Here is a 23,184-nt window from a genome sequence, read left to right on the forward strand (position 1 = left end):
GGCTCCCTGGTGAAAAGCACAATGAAGATCAGGCTTGAACCACCATGGTAGTGGCTCCGGGATTTGCGGAGGTTTTCTCGGCTGGATTAGATTCTAGAGTACCAGGGATGGGTACAACTCTCCATAATTCATAGGAATAGGGTCAAAGGAGACCTTCTTCCTTTCAAAATTTTGCTGGTGATGATTGTTGTTGTTGTAGTTGGTTCTTTGTTGTGGTTGTTATTGATGTTGTTATTGCTGAATTGGAACTGATTGATTGTTGGAATTGTTAGGAAAAACTGGAATTACTGAAGAAACATGGTGCTGATGTTGACGGGGTTGAGAACCTTTCCTGACATGAGGCCTTCTCTGCCTCCCCACTGACACTGAATTAGCTTCTCCCTCCTTCCTCTTAGAGAAACTTCCACCATACTTCTTGCTAGCTGACGCCTATTCTTTAGTCAAACATCCTTCACGGACTCCTTATTCTAGCCTCATCCCCATGTTTACCGTTTCGGTAAAATCATCGGGGGCACTTGCAATCATGTGTTTGTAATAAAATGAACTCAACATTTTCAAGAAGATCTTAGTCATCTCATTCTCTTTGAAAGGCGGACTTATCTGAGCGGCCATTTCTCTCCATCTCTAGGTATATTCTTTTAATGTCTCTTTATCCTTTTGAGACATAGACCTCAACTGGTCTCTATCAGGCGACATATCCACGCTGTACTTATACTGCTTGACAAAGGCCTCCCCTAAGTCATTGAAAGTACGAATGCTAGCATTATCCAGGCCCATATACCATCTAAGGGTAGCTCCAGTTAAACAGTCTTGGAAATAGTGAATCAATAGCTGATCATTATCCGTTTGAGTAGACAATTTCCTGGAATACATAACAAGATGGCTCAATGGGCAGGTATTCCCTTTGTACTTTTCAAAGTTTGGGACCTTGAATTTCACCGAAATCTTAACATTGGGGACCAAGCAGAGTTCATCAACACTCTTCCCAAATAAGTATTTCCCTCTTAGAGTCTTCAACTCTTTGTGCTAGTCAAGGAATTGATCTTTCATCACATCCATCTCTCATAGACATCTGTACCTTCAGACGGCTCAGAGTGGTAGATAATGTCCTTAACACCAGGCAGAGTGTGAACGATAGGAGGAGGCACAGACATGACCGGGCTAGATGCCGATAGAGAAATAAATATGGATGCATACCCTTATGGCATGAAGTTTGGAAGCATTCCCCAAGGGAATCCAACAGGAATAGCAGAAATGGGTTGGTTGGCAGCAACAGGAACAATTGAAGAAATAATCTCACAAATAACAGTCCTCTAAGGAGGAGGAGTTGCAGGAGATGGCGATTGCTGATTCTGAGCAGCAATCACGGATTCCATTAGTGTCGTCAGTCTGGAGATTGCATCCTTTAGATCTCTATTTTCTTTCTCTAGATGATCCATTATCTTCGGTTGATTAGCACGAGTGTTATAGCGGTGAGTCATCTTGGTTGATTCACAGAAGAAGAACTGATAAGACATCTAGCGGAAGAAAACCTGTTATGCAGATGATGCATGAAATGCAATGTTTTGATTGTTTTTAATTTCAAGGAACATATGAAGTCCTATTTGCAAATATATATTCAAATAATAACAATAATAAAAAATTTCTTGACCATAAAATCTCTTTTTATTCATAAAATTGGAAGGATTACATTGAGTACATTTTCAGAAACCAAAGTACAAATACAAGAGAAAAGGAAAACATCATCCTAAGGGTCCCTAGCAACTGAATCAGATGATCTGGATACGAGTGCATACTTCCTTTGAATGCATCGAATCTCAAACTTAAATGATGTCTTCATCTGAGCTTTCTCGAGGACAAGTTGATCAACAATCTTCTTCCAAGCACCGAAAGGCTAAGGCATGCTAGAGGAAGATAAACTCTCTATCTCTCTTTGTCTCTTCACTGCACGGTCTTCAAGAATCTCAATAAGCGCATCCTTGTCTTTCGACTCAAGCTGCAACTCCTCATGCTTTTGGCTCAAAGCAATGAACCGCTCTTCCCACATATCTCTCTCTTGCTTCATCTTGGCAAGTGCATCTTCCAACTCCTCTAGATATTGGTTAGGGAGAGTTGATGGCTCAACCACAATCATAGACATATGTCTCTCACAAGCATATGGCATCTTCAACTCCAAATCTCTCTTCTTCACCCAAATAATGTAAGCTTCCAAAGCTACACAATTACGTGGACCAAGCTCGGATCTTCCCTTCCTATACACATTATGCCAAGCATGTATCTTCCCTTCCTACACAATTAGGATCTTTACCCTCTTGATAAAATAGACCTTCTAACTAAGTGTTATTAGGTTTATTTCTCAAGAGGAACCCAAGTTGATGATGAGCCAATGCAGGGTTGTAGTTGATTCCTCCTTGTGTACCAATAAGAGGCACATTAGAGAATTCACCACAACTATCAATAATGTCCGAGCTACCCAGTGCAAAATCATACCAAACAATATCATCATTAGTGAGGGACATAAGTCTCTGAGACCACCGTAGACATTGCTTGTTCTCCAAAAAAGCAGGTGTCTGAGGCAAGTGCGAAATAAACCACTTGTACAGAAGAGAAACACAACACACAATAGTCCCACCACTTTTAGAATTCCTCAAATGCAAAGAGAAATACACGTCACCCAACAGAGTCGGAACAGAATTCCTAATCAAGAAAATTCTAATGGCATTAACATCAATAAAACCGTGGATATTAGGGAACAAAGCCAAGCCATAGATGAGAAGTAACAAGATAGCCTCAAAAGCATCCATGCTACCAGCTTGAGCAAAAATAGTAACTCTACTAATGAGAAACTCATAAGTCAACCCAAGAATTCCTCCTTTCTTCACCAAATGAGCATCAATCTCAGATTTCTTCAGATGAATAGCTTCAACTATAATATGAGATCTCAAGATCTCCTCTAATCCACTAAAAGGTACTTTGTCAGATACGGATATACCCAAGAGATGGGCATACTCTTCCAACGTGGGTGTAACGGTAAATTCATGACCATCAAGTTATGGATAAATTTGACTTCAATAAAACCAGAGTCGCCACCGCACTTTTGTTATTTCCAAGGGAAAGGGGAAAAGTATGAACAAAACCCAAAGATAAGAAGTTTTCAAATAAAAACTAATAAAATTCCAGAGATTACAGGTAAGGGGGTTGGTTACATAGAGGGAAGATGTTAGCACCCAAAGTGTCCTAGGTACTCCTAGGAAGCCCATTTTTGTGTGTACATGTGTTTTAGGTATAAAGATGTTTGCAATAAATAGAGTGTGGGGATGAGAAAAGAATTTATTAATTATATTTTTGTGATTGACAAGACCTTCGGACTTGTGCCTACGTACCAACATAAAATGAGGGATCAAAACCTCGTAGTTCGTGGTAACAATTTCAAAGTGAGTGAGTTGTTTTTTAACAAAATTTAAGTTTGAAAGAGGCACAAAAGGCCTAAAAGAGTTTGAATGGGTGTTAGTTCTTTTTGTCTTTTGAAATTTTAAGTCAAGTATGGTTAAGTTTATTTACAAGTTTGATCAAGAAAAAGAGTTTGAAAAATGCAATGGCATAATGCCAAAGTTTCTAATTTGCAACCAAGTCATAGTTTAGAAATCACAAGCAAAGAAGATTTTAAAAGGGGGAGAGACTTGAAATTTAAGAAGTGGGAGGAGATGAAGAGGCTAATCCTAAGCAAAAATTAAAAGTTAAGGGTTGAAAAGATCTGACCAATGGGATGCAATCCAATAGACAATACTGTCATATAAAAACCCAATTTTCCCTTGGACTTTAGAATCAAGCAATATCAATACACACAATAGCAAGGTGAAGAGAAAGGCATCAAATAAAGATAGCCACATCCAAGCTTAGCAACTCCATGATCTTCTTCGTAATCTCCCATGTATCAGATGACATACTCCTTGAATGGCTTAGAATAAGGCACTAGACACAAGTTCAAAGTAACAATTGCATCAAGACCATGTAGCATATGAACTCAAAAGGGATCTCAATACTTACTTCAGATGAAAGTTCAATTCACAATGACTGACTTTAGAAAAGTTGGCATTGGCCAAGTCCTTTTTGCATAGGGAATGTTGCATAATTCTAAGTCCAATGTCTCAATCCAATCCAACATTCCACACAAATCCTTTTTTAGGGTTTTTGTTGTTATTATGTACATTAAGGTCAAAAGACCACAAACACAAACAAAATACAAAAACCAGTATATACAATCACAATATAATCACAAGATATGGCTCAAGTGAGAAAAGTGAAAATGGCATTAAAGTAAACAAGTTAAATGATATGAATAATGTCAAATGATAAAGACTTGAATTTAAAGTGCAAAAAGTAAATAACTTGAAATTAAAAGTTAGTCGAATGTTAGTTGATTAGAAGTTAGTATTGCTTTTGCTTTTTTATTGTTTAAGTCATTCTTTGGAGAACACTCAACCCTCTATTCACAAGTATGGATCCTTGAACCAAGACATCTTCCAAAGGAAGGAAAAAGGCCAAGTTTCCACAGAATACCATGAAAGGGGGAGACTTACAATCTCACTTACTAGAATGCTATGCTTTTGGGTCAAAATTTAGCGCTATGTTAAGCAATCGTAATTGGACTTATGTAGAAGTCACAACTATTTGAGGCTAGACAATAGAAATTTTAGTGTTAATGCATGTTATAGATATGGTATTATAAACCATACTCCTAAAACATACCATAATTAAAAGAAAATGGCAAGAGGGTGGACTTAATCCCATCCATACTTATGTTGATTTTGCAATCAACTAGCCTTAGGATATAGAGATATCGTAGGTCAATAAAATGGATGGGATAGAATGGGATTGAAGATGAAGAGGGAGGGGAAATGAAACAAACACAAATTGGTCATGGGAGGACTTTTATCAAATTAAAATCATTCATTCATTTTGGGAGATAAAATGCATATTTCATCAATCCCCTAAATCCAATGATTTTAATCCAACAAAGTTAAATCAACCTTGACCAAGGCCCAACAACAAAAGTCAAACTCAATAAGTCAATCAAAATAGCTCAACACAATTTATTTACAATTACACAATTAAAAATCAGTTAAAAAAACATTAAATTAAATTATGGTTAGTCAAAATCCTAAAACCTCTTCAAAACACCAAATAAATGGCTAAGAGATTTAGCATAGGTCAAACAAGGTCAAAGGACCTTGGGGAAAAATTTCATTATTTTTGGAAACTTAAAAGTATTTTTAAACAATAAAAAAATATGCACAAAAACAATTAAATCATGAAAAATATTAATATTGATCCAAAAAATAATTTTAATTCAGAAAATGAAAGAGAAAAATATTTGAATTTTTTTGGTGAAAGTCCCATATTTTTTAGACCAATATTAAAATTAATATGAATTAATGAAAATAAGTCAATTAAAATGAAAATCAGAAAATGCTAAAAAACGTGGATCACTTGATCTCCCTCATTAATTGAGGTGGCAGGTCAAGTGGATCAGAGCGCACTATCCATGGTGAACCTTAGTCAATGTTCCACACGTGTGGTAATCAATTTGGATGCTCAAGATTAAAACAAAATAGAAGGATCATGTGGTCCGAAGACATGTCAACACATCGCCGGAGCAAGAGCTTCAGTCTTCTTCTCCGGTGGACCTCACCGAACTGGTCCACCTTCAACCATCACCAAAATAAAAAATGGAGGACATGAATTTAAAGTAAAAATGCTCAGTAGCTCGAATCTGACCTCAGTTTCACCTAACTCCAAGTATATGAAAAGATACAGGGAGTTGAATTTTTGGGATCATGATCTGAGTTGCTTCGATTTGACCTCTAAGCAACTCAATCTTGTTGCCTACATTTGTAGGACTTCAGACAACCAAAAATCAACAAGAATAATGGAGAATTGAGTGAAAATCGAAGTGATGAAAAATTCAGAAATTCACCTTCAATGCAGGTTCAGATGGACACGATCTTTCTCTCAATTGTGCTTGGCCTTGCTTTATATGCTTGATGGAGTGGAAATGGATCAAGGAAGAAGAAGGACTCTTGGAGTTTGAATCTTAAAACAGTGGGAGATTTCAAACTCGATTTTCAATGAAAATCACCAAGCTTATCCTTTGAATGTGGAGGTTTAGGGTTGTAGTTTCAAAGCTTGCGCGCCAGGGTCCTCAATTCTGAGTGAGAGGGCTTCTATTTATAGCCAGGGTCATTGATAATTGCACACCTCTTCAAAAATTCAAAAATAGCAAATCACCTTTGCATGGATGCATGGGTGTGTGATACGCCCATGTAATGATGCATCCAGGTCTAAAAATGAGTGTAAGCAATGCTGAAGTCATGTGGAAAGGCCATGCATTCGCGTATGAGAAATGGAACTTCAAATCTACCAAATGGTGCTTCAACTTTAATCCATGCACAAGTCATTCATTATTTGTCCAAATGAGATGAATTTGGAATTTTTGGAAAGGTTAGATCAAGAGGAATAAATTTCATGTTGGACACGTTTTCATTTGAAGCTTGGATCATGATAAATTTCGAGGTGGAAGTTTGGAAAATCAAACATATCAAAAAAAATTCTAAGTACCAAGCCATAAGTTCACTTCTTCCACCTTGAGTAACTTTTTCTATGGGATTCAAATTAGAAACGCTCCTACATCAAAGTTGTAGCTCTATCAATGTCCTTCAAATTGGTCATAAATTGACCTCATTTGGATTTAGAATGAAGGAGTTATACATTTTAGCAATTGAGGAAAATCACTTGTTCAATGGTATTGGCCTAAAATGACCAATAATGTTTCCTCATATCACATTCATTTAAAAGTTGAATTTGCACTTCCTCCAAACATAAAAGTTGAAGTAGACATCTTGAATTCGATTATGAAACTCTAATGAATTTCATATCATGAAAATTGAGCAAGTTATGGTCTTGGGAAGTTGACTTCTAAATTAGGGTTTAGACAAAATGACCTATAATCGTTCACCATAAAAAATGACTTTCCAAGAAAAACTAGATCTTGACCTCAACATGAAAGTTGTTTGGAATGTCATTTAGAGTATTTTTGATCTTCAAATCATTTTCATATGACAAATATTGTAGGAGATAGGGTCTAGGGAACCCCAATTTTGATCAGTTGACTTTCTCTGGTCAACCACCATAAACCAACTTGCTATCTTGATATTCTCTTAATTTTTGGGACTCATGGAGGATCATATATGCATAATATGATCTAATGTGAAGTATACCTTGAAATATTTGATCAATTGGTGAAGAAACTTATTGAAGAAGTTACATAAGATACCCAGATGAATTAGGGTTTCCAAGGCAAACCAACTCCAAACTTTTGATGATTTCTTAATCAAGATAACATGTGAAGATCATGGGGATTCATATATGATACTTAGAGCCATAGTAAACCATTTTTGATTGAGATCCTTGCAATGAGGGTCTTAAACCCTAGATATGAGCTTGATAGACCAAAGGTGAGCATATGCACTACCTACAAAAGAGTTAAACTCACTGGGGAGACAGAGACTCTGGGGGATAAAAAGGTCGTGCGTAGGCCAGGCTACAACTTAAATTTTTTTGGGGACACGAGGGATTACATGAGAATAAATCAATGGAAAGACTCAGCCAGGGAATAAAAGGAACATCTGTTGAGAAACGGGTAGATCAGAACAAAGCTGAAATACTCAAACCAAACAGGAAAAGGCGGTTTCGCCGAGGAAATACGCACTCAAGCTCAACTGGGGGAAGAAATGATCTTCAACATAGGAGGAACAAAATTATATTATCCGCTACCGGTTACTGGGTAAGGGTATAATAAATTTTGACAGGGAGGACATCCATTACCAGTTATGGTAAACATATCAAGGATGACTCACTGAGGGAAGTAGAAGGTGTATTCATTACCAGTTACTGGGTAAAAATAACCTGCTGGAGAAAAGCCAAATAGGATTTACAACTACCGGTTACTGTGCAGAAGACCACAAAGAAAGAGAATATCCGTCATTGATTAAAGTGAACATATCAAGGATAGACTCAAAGGGGAAGAATATCTGTCATCGGTTAGGATGAACATATCAAGGATAGACTTGTCTCGGGACATTAGGAAGGATACCCGTCACCGGTTAAGATGAACATATCAAGGATAAACTGCCTGAAAAGGTAGGAATTATATCTATCGGATATTGGATACAATACCAAAAAGAGAACATCCGTCACCGGTTAAGATGAACATATCAAGGATAAACTCCGAGGGGAGAAATAAGGATTACATTTATCAGTTACTGGATAGAATACCGAAAAGAGAATATTCGTCACCGATTAGGGTGAACATATCAAGGATAGATTTCGCAGGGGGAAACAGGATTTACAACCACCGGTTACTGGGCAGAAGACCACAAAGATGAGGAAATCTGTCACCTGTTAAGATGAACATATCAAGGATTAACTCTCTGGGGAACAAAGTAGGAATTACAACTACCTTTTTACTGGGTAGAATACCACAAAGATGAGGAAATCCGTCACCAGTTAAGATGAACATATCAAGGATTAACGCTCTGGGGAACAAAGTAGGGATTACAACTACCTTTTTACTGGGTAGAATACCACAAAGATGAGGAAATATGTCACTGATTAAGATGAACATATCAAGGATTAACGCTCTGGGGAACAAAGTAGGGATTACAACTACCTTTTTACTGGGTAGAATACCAAAAAGAGAATATCCGTCATCAGTTAGGATGAACATATCAAGGATAAACTCAAAGCAGGGAAGAAAGTATCTATCACCGGTTAGGATGGACATATCAAGGATAAACTTCCTGGGAGACGTGAGAAACGATTTCGCTGGGGAGAAAAAGGTTACTTATGTCGGGCATTGGGCAAAAAGTGAAATATTCACAAATTGAGAAGAATATTACCAGTTACTGGGTAATAGACTCTCAGGGGACCAAAAGCATCTATCTAGGTAAGATCTGGAAAGAAACGGTCAATCAAAGACTCAACCCAATGAGGATACAACTCAAGGGGAGTAGTTCCATCCAGACAATCAAATGGGGAGGAAACTGAAATAAGAATCATCCACGAGGACGTAACTCAGTGGGGAATGAGAAAGGTTAAATTATTTCTGCTTAAGGGGTTGACACTCTACAATTGAAAGAGGACAAACAAACCAAATCTGCGTGGGGGAAAAGTATACCACCGTAGCAGAGGATCAGAGAAATAATGAATCACAAAGTGTATTGCAAATGCGATAATGAAATTTATGAGTGTATATGTATATGTATATGTATATGTGTATATGATGATTATGCTGACAAAATGATCACAAAGGATACAAATGTCACTGGAGTGAATCATTGATACAATTCTCAACCAATCCTCAAAGGAGGGAACAACCGCTGGAGAGAATCGGCCACCTCAAAGGCTCAACCCTGGATGGGGAAAAGAGGAGAGGATCTGCTAAGGAAACTGCATTATCAATTTTACGGGGAATTTTAGGTCAACACCATATCAAATGGGAGACAACCTTGCAGAGGATCGAAAATACTGCTCAAGAATCAGAGCTAACAAAGGTTATTGACAATTCTGATGGCGACTTGTGAGGAAACATAATATGCCAAGTCGTGCAAACCGCTGCGATGACGCGCCTATAACTCGAGGGAGGCAAATACAAACCTAGTTGGGGAGACTAACAAAATTCGTCTGGAGATGCTGGAAATCTGTTGGGGAAGAAACAAAGATTACGCCAACTTCTTGGGGGAAACCAACAATGCTTCGCATTTTAGGGCTTACCTGTTTTCGGACCGCTATGAACATCCCTTAATGAAATCGATTGCTCTTTAAAAAGTAATTGCTTTTATTATTTAAGAAAACATGATTTTTTATTTTAAAACTTTAATTTCAAAATGATCATAATGAAATTTAATTCCATTTAGCTGAATAAATAAGAGTAGAAAGAATTGAATAAAAAGCTCAACTTTATTTAATAGGATGGTAGTCTGTAAATGACAAGACTCCATAGATCTTTACAAAAGTTGAAAAATGGTAATTTACATGGAAAAGGGCTACATTGAATACAATGATCGTTAATCCTTCTACCAACTTTGATATCCACTGAGCTCTTGCCTTTGGTTGAAGATGAATCAGAATTAAACATTATGCTCAAGAAAGTCTTCAAGACTGGAGATCAATAGCTTGCAGTTACTTGCCATAATCCCTAATTTTTGCATAAATTGCCCCAAGGTGGGGTACTCAATTTATCGGGATTTTTTTTTTCTGTTTTATGTCTCTAACTTTTGCCTGGATCGCCCTTTCGGGTTTTCAATCCACCGAGACACTCATTTTTGCCTAAGCCGCCTTTTCGGATTTTCAACTTAGCGAGTTGTTCTTTTCTTTTTTAGGCGAAGTATTTATTGACTGCATCGACATTCACAGGTGTCGCATCGCGCGAAAAACCGGCGGGAAAAGAAAGAAACAACAGAGCCGCCACCGTGCGTTATTTATCCCAAAAGAGGGAAAGGAAACGCTCGAAGTAAACCTAGGAAAGAACATGGTCTCGCGACCAAAGAGGATGGGTTCGGGAGTCGATTATGCGAAGGGAAGGTGTTGGGCACCCTACGCATCCGTAGTACTCTACGGGATCCACGCACAGAAGGAAGGAAAATTGGTTGCTAAACACTGCTCAAACTCACACACACTGGCTGAAAGAGACGAAAGAAACTGACTGAAACCGACTCGGCAGGATATCGCATCCTGGGCCTACTTAGTCTATCAGGCATAGACATCAGAGTCGAAGTAGTTCGGACTGGGGAAACGACACATGCTCGCTAGGATGTCGCATCCTATGCATACGTATCTTCTCGGACGAGAGAAGAATCAGAGCATTCGTAGCTCGGCTGACACGCACACAAACAAACAAAACACAGGCAAACATGGAGCCCGACTGCCAATCACTGGACTTATGTCAGCATCCGAACCAAAACAACACAACAGATAGATAGGGAGTCGGGGACTCAGCCTATAACTGTCAAACAAAACACACAAAAAGAAAAAAAGCGCCCGGAGAGATCAGCTCAATCTCCTGCCTACATACTTCATCTGGTGTGAAGATCAGGGCGATGTAGTTCCCCTACGCAGGGACAAAGGATCTAGCCTAACCAGATAACAGAGGGAGACACAACTCTAGGGAGACTACGACTCGAGCCTAGATGTTGTCATGCAAAGTCAACCCTAAGTTAAGGTTTCTAACTAAATGGCACAAGGGCCAACCTATCCTAGACAAGGCTTGCACAGGAAGCAAGGGTCTCGATTGCAACGAGGGCAAGAGAAAGGGGAGGTCTCGATCGCAACGAGGGCGAGAGAAAGGAGAGATCTCAATCACACAGGGGTGAGAGAAAAGAGTTAGTGTTAGTGGTTAGTCAAACTCGGCAAGACATCGCATCTCGTGCCTACGTATCTCATCTGAACATGAGAATCAGAGTTGCCGTAGTTCGGCCGATAGGGAAAAAGGACTCGATCGCAACGAGGGCGAGAGAAAGGGAAAGGCTCGATCGCAACGAGGGCGAGAGAAAGGATCGCAACGAGGGCGAAAACAAGCACGGATTAGTTGTTAGTCAAACTCGACAAGACATCGCATCTCGTGCCTACGTATCTCATCTGGACATGAGAATCAGAGTTGCCGTAGTTCGGCCGATAGGGAAAAAGGACTCGATCGCAACGAGGGCGAGAGAAAGGGAAAGACTCGATCGCAACGAGGGCGAAAACAAGCACGGATTAGTTGTTAGTCAAACTCGACAAGACATCGCATCTCGTGCCTACGTATCTCATCTGGACATGAGAATCAGAGTTGCCGTAGTTCGGCTACGGAGGGACAAAGGTCTCAATTGCAACTAGGGCAAGAGAAAGGGAAAGTCTCGATCGCAACGAGGGCGAGAGAAAGGATCGCAACGAGGGCGAAAACAAGCACGGATTAGTCTAAACTAAACCTATCTTGCACAAGCAGCAAGCCTAAGCTAAACCTAAGAGGCAAAGCAAGCAAATACAATCACAGGAAGCACACTCTATATGCATACAAGAGGCTCACACAAGGGTTAGGCACTAGGGCCAACTGGAATAGGGTAAGTGTGCTCTTAACCTTGCCATTGAGAGGCTAAGGTGAAGCAGATGAAAGGATGAAGTGAGGATGAGACCTCACAGCTCTTATCCCTGGCCAGGGAGAGCTAATAGACAAATGAGCATGGGTCCAGAAAGTGGGAACCCTTCTATACTCGAAGACTCTGACACCGTACACTTCGTACAAGATCTTGGGTTTGTATCCCAATGCATCAACCATGTGATGGGAGCAATGAGATGACTCACTGAATAGTGGGGGATAGATTGCATATCCCTACCTTCCACCAATTGCCTTACTTGAAGGACTTTTCCTGCTTGGGACAATTTTAAACACACACAAGCATGGCCTCTTAAGGAGGACTTCAGACAGTTTGCCCGGTCAAATAACAGACCGGGTCTCCAGACTACATGAAGTAAAGAGATAATTATACCTCAAGAGCAATTGCTAAATAGCAAAGCAAGCAACTAAAGCAACTAAAGGGTACCTGAGAAAAACCAAACAAATCAGTAAACAGTTTCAAAGTTAAAACCAAAAGGAATGGATAAACAGTCAACCACAGAAGGTCAACTGTGCAAAGTAAGACTCAAACACATGAGTCAAACCATCTACAAAACAAAGGTTAGTTCACATGTAAACAAAATCCAATCACATTTGCATGATCTCAATGGCAATGGTGCTTAACCTGAAACAAAAACTCAATAGTGAGCACAATAGACCACTAGGGCTAGCCTAGGGTCAAGGGTGAAAGAAAAAGTCAACACAGCAAGGAAAAGTCAACCAAAACCAAAGTCAAACATTTGAGAAGCTATCACAATTGGGCCCACATTCAAATCATGCATTATGATCATTTCATGAACATTTGAAGTCAAAGTAAGGCAAAGGAAAGCACAAAAAAAAGTCAACAGAATGACTTGCATCAAAAGTCAACCCAAACATTTTCAAAAATCATCAAATAAACCACACTCAATCCTAACATCTAACATGGTAGACATGTAAAATTTCATGGCATTTGGATGAGAGGAAGGCAGTCAATTAAAATCAAGAAGTCAAACCAAATTTAAGCATGCACAATGAAGGTCAACAAACATGGGTCAACTTCAAAAAATCATATCAAATTGAAAACAGATGAGAAATGAATGAGATTAACACCAATGCAAAGCTTAAGATGTCTAGTTATCACATATGAAATTTCATGATCATACAATATGGTATGAGAATTTCCCAAAGGATTTGGCAACATGTATCACATAAAGTCAACCATTGACTAGGCAGGGAAGAAAAATCTCAAATAAATTGGAAACAGAACAATTAATTCCAGGAAAATTCGTACATCAACTAGACATGTAAAGGAGGGCTCATGCAAAATTTGGGGTCATTTGGAGGCCAGGAAGTATATGAACAAAAATCAAGAAAATGCACATCATTGGTGTGACACAAATTGTCACACCCTAGTTCACAAAATCATAACTAGCAAACCACAAATGATAAATGCACAATCTTTATACCAAAACAAAGGTAAATGAGTCTAGTTTCTCCACAAAAAATTTCAAGGTCAAAGGATGCAACATGAGTATTTCACAATTGAAATGGCCAAGGGTATCATTGATGCATACATGTTGGGAAAACAATTGCCAATTAAAATCCAACCAATGAAAAATTTATTAAAATTCATAATCAAATACTAGACTCAACCATGAACATGATGGAAAAAATTTCATAATTTTTGGATTAAAATTGAATGAAATGTGAATTATGGAAGATGGATGAATAATTGGGATGAACATGAACAACTAGCATGGCAAATGGTCAAACAACTAGTCAACAGAGTGGCATTAGTGTAATTCCGTGTCTCACTAATTGAAACGGCAGTGCATTGTGGAAGAGAACGAAATGTTCTCATTGGCTCCCAGCCAATGGAACAGTGCAGTGACCAACCAGCTCAAAGTTTCTGGATTCATCATAAACCCTTAGGGTTTTGGCATGGCAACTCATGTAACTTCATCAGCAAAACAAATTTTCAGCAAACTCAATCAAACAGCATGGCATTAGTGTTCCAACAACATCATTCAGCAACACACAACAATCCAAACTTCATGCAAATTCTGGGAATGCTAGGGTTTATAATACAGCCATGAGCTTCATCAGTATGCAATTCATTCATCCAACATCAACAAAACAAAATTCGAACCCAGCATCACTCACAAGCATGGCATAAGAATGGTTCATACAGCATCTAAACAAACATAAACCAGCATATTCATGAGTTCTGGACAAGTTTTAAAAGCATGAACAAACAGGGTATGAACCTCATCACCTTCATGAACTCACAAATTCCAAAAGCCCAGAATCAAAAATCAAGTATGCCAAAAGCATCAACCAACATTAAGCAACAAAAATACAGCATCATGTTTCATTAAAACAAACCCATCAAGACAAATCGACCAAAAGTTATCATGGACATAGAAAATGAAATCAAGTTTTCTCTCAGCATATCTAACCATTTAGCATGATATAAGTTGCATAATGCTCAGCAACATTGGAACTACACATGGCATAACATTATTTGAAGAAACAAAGTAATCGAAAAACTCACTTGTTTGAAGAAATTCGATGGAGCAGAGTTGTTTGATGGTTACACGCCCAAACAGATGCCAATGATGGTTGGTAGTGATGTATATTTGAGGAACCTTGGCTCAAAAATGCTTGCAAGTGCTCAAATCTACAAGTGCCATTGCTGGTCCATGGAGGAAACAGAGTATGAAAGGGGCTCTACAGTTGGTAATTGATGGTGGAAATGGACTCAGTATGCTGTCTAGATAGTGAAGGAAGCAAGAGGAGCTTGTGTGTTTTGATGATTTTCCCAATTCGAGCCAAAACGCCAATTTGCAAGAAACGAGAGAATGCAGTTTTTCTGTGGTTTTTTAGTTGTGGCTAGGGTTCCAATCAGCAGAAAAATGCACTTATATGTGCTGTTTAACATCTACTAACCAAATGGTAAGTTGGTTTAGTGTTAATAAGATGATTTGCAATTTTGCTAATGTTTGGTCATGTGGAATTTGGAGGTGTAAACTGTACACGAAAATGGGCTTGGCAAGGCTGCAAAAGACCAACAATTTGCTGTTTGTGGTCTGCTTGTGAAATGCTAGCTTGCCTTGCTTGTTTGAAGTCATTTTGCACATTTGGTCAATTTTGCAATTTGGTCCATAATGGTGATGTAATGGTGAAATGAACATGGTTTAAGGCTTGGAACAAGTCACAAATATGATTTAACACATTTCCCAATTGGCCAAATTAAGAAAAGTCAAAGAAACAAAAAAGTCAACTTTGGGTCAAACCTTGATTTTTAAAGGAATAGGTTCAAAAATGCCATTTTGATTGGATGGGTTTTAGGACATGAAATTTATATTTTTGGAAAGAGGATGAAAAATGTGGTTTGTAGGAAAAAACCCCACCAAATTTGGCCTTATGGTTTGAGAGATATGCCTTTTTGAAGTTCAAGATTTTGTGAAAATGAATTGATCATATCTTGACAACCACACATGGGATTTGAGAGTTCTTGGACTTTTTGAAAATGGGAGCACAAGATCTTCAACTTTCATGTTGGGCAAAAATTCATTTGGAGCTCGTATCATGATGCAAGTTGAGGATCAAGAAGTTTCTATTTTTGGCAGTTAAAATTACAGGTCCACTTTCTATTTTGGGAAATTTCTGATTTTACTTCAAATTCTTCCATGATGAGGTTTGGCATGATAGATGAGACTTATACAAGCATGAATGAACTCCTTCAGATCAATTCTATCCATCAAATCATTGATTAAATCAACAGTTGACCAAGTTTGACTTTTCTAGGGTTTTGGATGATTGGACCACTTCTGATGAATTCCAAACCCTAATTCCTTGAGACCTTGACTTCAAACGATGTCCCAAGTTGTATGAACCCTTGATTATTGATCATGGTGCCCAAATTCTGCAAGAATGGCCACCATCCATTGCTTTGACTGACTGTTGACTGTCTAGGGTTTTTGCCTGGCTATGCATGAACTGATGGCTTCTGAACATCCAACCCTTGACTTAAACACTTCAAATGGGCCTCCAAGTCATGTGAACTTGTTGGACAAACCCTAGAGCCTCTGCTCCTTGAGAAATACCTTTGCTTGCTTGGTGGACTGATCTCCTGATCAGTTTGACCTAAATCTTGCTTGCTTGCTCTTGAGGCAACTGGGGACAATGCAAATGCTATGCAATGGATCATGATATGCTATGACCTAATATGAGATGATATGTAAAATGATAGGTGCAAATTTGAGGTGCTACAGCTGCCCCTATTCAATCAGCTGGGAACCCGAATGGATGATAGCGATGGCTGTCAGACTTTCAGGGTAAACAGGGATTGAATACTAAAGAACCGTAGAAATTTGCACACACTGGAATCCACCAATGGAAACGTCCACTGGGATTTATTACTGGGTATATTTTTTTGGGTTTTTGTTTTCAAAGAGTACGGCCACATCCAGACATCGCAACGACGATGAATGGGAAAAGAAAATCACAACTAGCTGCCGACGGACAACTAGGAAAAACTCAACGTTTATCGGAACCAACGGAGAGGTAACCAGACATTATGAATGACTGGGAGGAATACAACCATACGTCAATGGACGAAATGGGAAAAACTCAACGTTTACCAAGACCAACGGAGAGGTAAACAACTGGGGACGACCAGGAAAAACTCGACGTTTATCGAAACCAACGGAGAGGTAACCAGACATTAATGAATGACTGGAAGGGATACAACCATACGTCAACGGACGACATGGGAAAAACTCAACGTTTACCAAGACCAACGGAGAGGTAAACAACTGGGGACGACCAGGAAAAACTCGACGTTTACAGACATCGAAAGATGATGTTTACAGACACCAAAAGGATCAACCAGACATTTACAGATGAATGGGAAGGCTCGACCAGACATCAACGGATGAATGGGAGAAAACTCGACGTTTACAGACATCGAAAGATGATGTTTACAGACACCAAAAGGATCAACCAGACATTTACAGATGAATGGGAATAAGAGAAAAACAACCAGACGTCAACGGACGACTGGGAAAAACTCAACGTTTATCGAAACCAACGGAGAGGTAAATCCACATGGGGAGGGTACAACTAGACGTCATAGGACGAATAGGAAAAACTCGACGTTTATCGACACCAACAGAGAGGAGAAATCTTCACTAGGGAAGGGATAACGATGTTATGAACATCGAGAGATGATGTTTACAGACATCAAAAGAAAACCAGACACTTACGCATGACTGGAAATCACCGAAAGATGGTGTTTACCGACACCAAAGAAGACCAGACACTTACGCATGACTGGAAATCACCGAAAGATGGTGTTTACCGACACCAAAGAAGACCAGACACTTACGCATGACTGGAAATCACCGAAAGATGGTGTTTACCGACACCAAAGAAGACCAGACACTTACGCATGACTGGAAATCACCGAAAGATGGTGTTTACCGACACCAAAGAAGACCAGACACTTACGCATGACTGGAAATCACCGAAAGATGGTGTTTACCGACACCAAAGAAGACCAGACACTTACGCATGACTGGAAATCACCGAAAGATGGTGTTTACCGACACCAAAGAAGACCAGACACTTACGCATGACTGGAAATCACCGAAAGATGGTGTTTACCGACACCAAAGAAGACCAGACACTTACGCATGACTGGAAATCACCGAAAGATGGTGTTTACCGACACCAAAGAAGACCAGACACTTACGCATGACTGGAAATCACCGAAAGATGGTGTTTACCGACACCAAAGAAACAAACACACGCGGGTGCTGACGGGGTATTGATATTCTCAAGATGACAGGGCTAGGCTGAACACTTGCAGGGGGTCTCACTGGGGAGAAACAAACTTTCTGTCACCAACAGGTGAGGAAATAAACCTCTGTGGGGACACCAAATGCTGACTGGAGCAACTGTAGCAAATGCGTTGTACAGGTTGAACAAAAATCCGTCTCTGCAGGGGATACGGTCTGATGGGGTTTCGAACACATGAATGCATATGTTTGAATTTTTCTATAGCGTAATGCTCCATTTAGGAATGGAAATGCTACGCGATTTTTGAAGATGCAATGATCACTACATGCAAAAATGCAAATGAACCCTGGCTAGGGAGCCAAAAAGATCAGACATTCCAACTCTGTGGGGAGGTTCTGACTGAGGAAATACTCTGCGGGGAGAGCCTTCATGGGGAATAGCAAAGCGACTTCACTGGGAAGAAGACCCAACCAATCCTCGGATAGGATAAACTCTGCTTGGAGAATATCTGTTATTCCGCTGGGGATGACCCATGCCGTCTATAGGTAGAATCAACTCAGCTGGGGATGCAAATATCAGTCTACTGTAGAAACTCGTCCAATCCACTGGTAGGATGAACTCTGCTGGAGTGATTAATTCTACTCTACTAGGGACGACCCAACCAATCCATATGTAGGAGAATCACTGCTGGAGATGTATTTCATTGGAACTCGCTCCACTCGGGGAACTTGCTGAGGAAAACCCACACCATTCTGTTGAGGAGAACAACCAAAGTCATGATAGTAACAACTCTGTTGAGGATGATAACACGTCATTTCATACTGGATGAGAATTCCCACAAACCTGATGGGGATAAGCACTCACGGCCATACTGGAGATAACAGCATCACAAACCCAATTGTTGGGGATCACACAAACAGTCTATTGATACACTCCGCTGGGGAACTCCCGGGGAAAATCAACTCCAGGCGCTCAGCGGGGATTCTCAACTGGGGAAATCTGCCAGCCCAGGCCTGCTGTGGAGAAGCAATCCTTAGATCTGCTAGGGAAAGAAGGTACTGTCCACAGGCGTCTCTGTAGGGGAAATAACTCTGATAGCTTCAATACTGATTTGGGCTGAGGAACCGCCCTCTACTCTGAGAAACATTCTGCCCCTGCCCCTGCTGGGGATGTGATAACCTTCGGGCTTGCTGAGGAAACAACGATCGCGAATCTGTCAGGGAGATCCCACTCTCAATCCTCTTGGGAGACATAGCTTGTTTGACAGGGATGTCGGCCAACTCGTCGAACACTGGTATCCATCATCCACCCACAGTGTTGGCTTTCCATTCTTAAGAACTTCCAGACTCTTCTGGACTTTTCTGCTCCATCATCTTGTATTCCCAACTCGTCCGTACTTCACGGAGACCGAACTCCTGGGTTTATACACACTTTCCAGTTATCAGACTTTGAAGAATCTTCTTGATTAACTTTCCGGGATCGTCGTCGTGACTCTGTCGCGGTCTTCACACCGTTCAACTATCTTTTGCCCCTGATCAGGCTCCGCAGCAGAGATCGTTAGATAAAAGCGTGCCCCAGGTATGCCCCAGATGTTCCGGTATTTCAACACTTAGGTCAATCAGACTTCCGAGTCAGATTTCCAGGTTTTAATCTCACAAGCACGTATCGGAAGAGACCTCTATGTTTCAAAATGCAAATATTGTTATCAAAATAAACAGATGTTTTCAAAATCAAAACGGTAATGACACGAAAACAAAATTTATTTGAGCGAACACACGTTTTATTGACTGGAATAAAAGATGGCTCACAATCGAGCAACACCCAAGAAGCAAACCCTGGAAAGAGGTGATTGCACATAAAAGGAAAAAAATCTATCCTAATGGCAACGTGAAACCATGATCTCATCGGGTTCCAACTCAGTTACACCTCATATGTCCTCAAGACTTTTCCGCACTTTCTGTCTTCTGAACAAGGCGCTTCCAATCGGTCTCTGTCGGAGATTGTCCAAGTTGTCATGGGCGCAAACGATCATGCTAGACGCAGTTGTTCGTTTCAATCCCTCTTTTGCCTGGACCGCCCTTTTGGGTTTCAGTCCACCGGGATACCCTTTTTTGCCCAAGTCGCCCTTGCGGGTTTTCAACTTGCCGGGTGTACAATTCTTTTCTTTTATTATCCCTAACTTTTGCCCGAACCTTCCTCTTTTCTTGGTTCGCCGGGATGCCCCTTTTTTGCCTGGACTCTTTATTCTTTTTTTTGTCCAGCGGGTTTCTTTCACGAAGTATTTTCTAACTGCGTCCGTACTCATAGTGGATGGAAAATCGTCGTCATCCGTGGTCGTCAACTACAAGGTTCTGTCAGGGGAAACCTTCTTGACCACGAATGGACACTCATAACTGCTCATCCATTTGCCCTACGATCGTCTTGAGGGGGAAGGATCCTTTTCAACGCTACATCTCTCATACAGTACGCACGAGGTCACACTTCTCGGTCAACAACACGCTTCATTCTCTGGGTACAACTGTCCCATAACAAGTAACTGTCAGCCCTCTTCCTCAGTTGGACTCAACGTGTCACTCTGAGTCCTTATCCATTCAGGCTTCTCTGACTTCTCATACATCTGTGAGGAAGACACCGCCCCAAGTAGATGCACATCCCAAGGTTCGATACCCAGGATACAGACTTTATGTTCAGCCACCATTGTTGGTGCAACCAACTGTGATTCGGGAAGCACTACCTCATTCACTTTACTTCCCCATCAGACATTGGAATCCGTTCGGATTCGGGGTCAGACCCCTCCTCCGGGATCGGTCACTCTCAATCTTTCGATTTGAGTACCTCGAGATGTCCTCATCAGGGACCTCAAACTTCTTTGGTTGATGACCTTCCATGGGTTGCCTTTAGCTTCTCAAACACTTACCTGATCAGATCCATTTTGGACTTCCACGAAGTGGTATGAATCAGCATACACTGTCTCAGTCGGCGAGCAACCTATGCCAAAGTACATCAAGTTTTTTCGAACATTGAGTGTATTGTTTCACAGTCGATAAACTTTTTGCTTAGGCAAATTGCATACTCTTTTCGACAAGACTAAACATGCTGACTCAGTACGCACCTCATAAACCCCTCGAGGGCTGCCGAGTACCAGATTAACAATCATCCCCCTGGGAAGCATCGGAATCAGAAGTTCCTGCCATTTATCTCTTTTTCAATGCCCCTTGGCAATCATTATTCCGCCTGACAATTTGATTTATTCTTCCTTTTTTTTTTTTTTTTTTTTTTTTTTTTTTTTTAGCAGGATCGACCTCGATTCCTCTGATTCGCTCACAACAAGCCTCGGTAGCTTGATGGACAGCACTCCATAAGTGCACTGATTTAGACTCGAAAGTATGAGTTATCTCAAACGGTCAAACCACTTGCCCCAGGTCTACCGGATGCCCCTGCTCTCTTCGGGACTTTGTCATCATGTCCTCAACATGGGATTTGTTTTCACGATGAATCATATCATGAAACAAAGTCACCGTAGACTTTCGATACGTGGCACCGGCCTCTTGTGATTGAACGACATCACCTTAGAACGAGAAGGTGCCCCTTGTGTGATGGACCTGGCTTACTTCATATTATCTGGCAGCAATTCAATCTGGTCTTGGCCAAGAAGCCATCCATGAAGATAAACACTGAGACCTGAGCCATATAATCAACCAATACCTCATTGTGAAGTACCGGGAATTCATCCTTCAGATTAGCTTTTGTTCGCATCTTGGTGGTCCATACACCCTCTCATCTTTCAGCACCAGTTTCCGCTTCACTAGAGGACAGTCTTCTCTTAAGGGTAGCTCGTGCCCCACAACATTGGTATTCCGCCCTGGTGTATCTTGATACAATCAGGCATACGTATTAACCTGCTCTTCTAACAGGGCTACCACTCTGTTCTCGACTTGTCTCTGAAGCGGCCTCAACCTTCACTTTCCCTTCTGACCTCGGCGGTTCCTGGGATGACAAACTTGACTCGCTCCTCGTGCGGTTGAATCATCTTCTCCTCTTGCTTCAACGACCTGGCTAATTCCAGCTGATCACAATCTTCTGCGCCTTCTTCTTCGGCATGATAGCTTGGATTGTCGAAGTCATATGGAGGTGTAACCAAATTGTTATCGATGAGCTCAGGAGAATCATTTTTAAGGTTGGAACCAAACGAATCAAAAGGAAAGAGAATAAAAACATTGCCATTTTTATTATATATTTTTTTTTTTTAAAACTGCAAAAAATGAAAAACAGGGAACACCACTTTTTGATTGAAAAACCATCCATTTATTAATGATGCCGAAATATTGCAAAATGAAACATGAGGTGGCCCTTACAATGGACCATTACGTGTCGGGCAACACGTATGGCTTTCATGCAAACAAAATTAAAACACAGAAATACTACACTTCCGGATGAGCGACAGTGATGCTTTCGGAGGCCCTCCAATCGCCTGGCACGCACGACTTTATCCACGCCTCAAGCTCGCGGTCGCTGTCAACATCTTCACCCACTGAACGGGCATGGCCAGGATCCAACATCCCTGCACTGACGAAGGTGTAAGGTGGGCGACATCCTCTATTTGATCTAGACGACTCTTGACCCGGCTGATAACCGACCCCAAACATGTCTGCTTTTATCACAATGTCGATAATCCTTCCCCAGCCTTGGGCCTCTTTGTTCTTCACCACTTCCAGAGCTTGTTTATAAGAAGAAATGGACAGCTTCTTCTCTTTCTCGGCGACAAGAGCGTTCTCCACCTGGACGGTTTCAACTGCCAGACTGGGTGCCTTACCTCTTTCATTGTCCATTTCTACTTTCTTCATCTTCTGGGTCGGGTCTTCCATCAATACACACCTTTCTGTAGTGATAGTCGCACAAGCATTATCAACAGCAGGGAAAGCTCCATCCTGCATCAGAGATCTTGGGACCACAGCCATTGGAACCTTTAGCTGATCCTCCTTAATCATCTTCATTCCCTTCTTGGCCTTCTGCACCATCTTGACTTGTGCAGAACCCTTCCTGAGCACAGGGTTGACATCCTCCTTCATAATCTGGGCCAAGTTAATGGTCTCGGAGTCCACCAAGTCCTGGACAACCTGCTTAAAAGCTCTGCAACCCTCAATGTTGTGTCCAGGTGCCCCAGAGTGAAACTCGCATTTGGTATTCTC

The 23,184-nt window shown here is 40.7% G+C and overlaps 1 protein-coding gene across 1 annotated transcript in view; it reads left to right on the forward strand.

The window, feature by feature from the left end:
- The first annotated feature begins 44 nt into the window (after positions 1-44).
- Positions 45-23,184, forward strand: part of LOC127137028 (uncharacterized) — an 82,517-nt gene continuing 59,377 nt past the window's right edge. Inside the window, exon 1 of the mRNA XM_051063524.1 lies at positions 45-111. Within this exon, the coding sequence (XP_050919481.1) occupies positions 45-111 (67 nt within the window). The remainder of the gene's footprint in view (positions 112-23,184) is intronic.

Source organism: Lathyrus oleraceus, chromosome 4, assembly GCF_024323335.1.
Source record: "Lathyrus oleraceus cultivar Zhongwan6 chromosome 4, CAAS_Psat_ZW6_1.0, whole genome shotgun sequence".
NCBI lineage: Eukaryota > Viridiplantae > Streptophyta > Magnoliopsida > Fabales > Fabaceae > Lathyrus > Lathyrus oleraceus.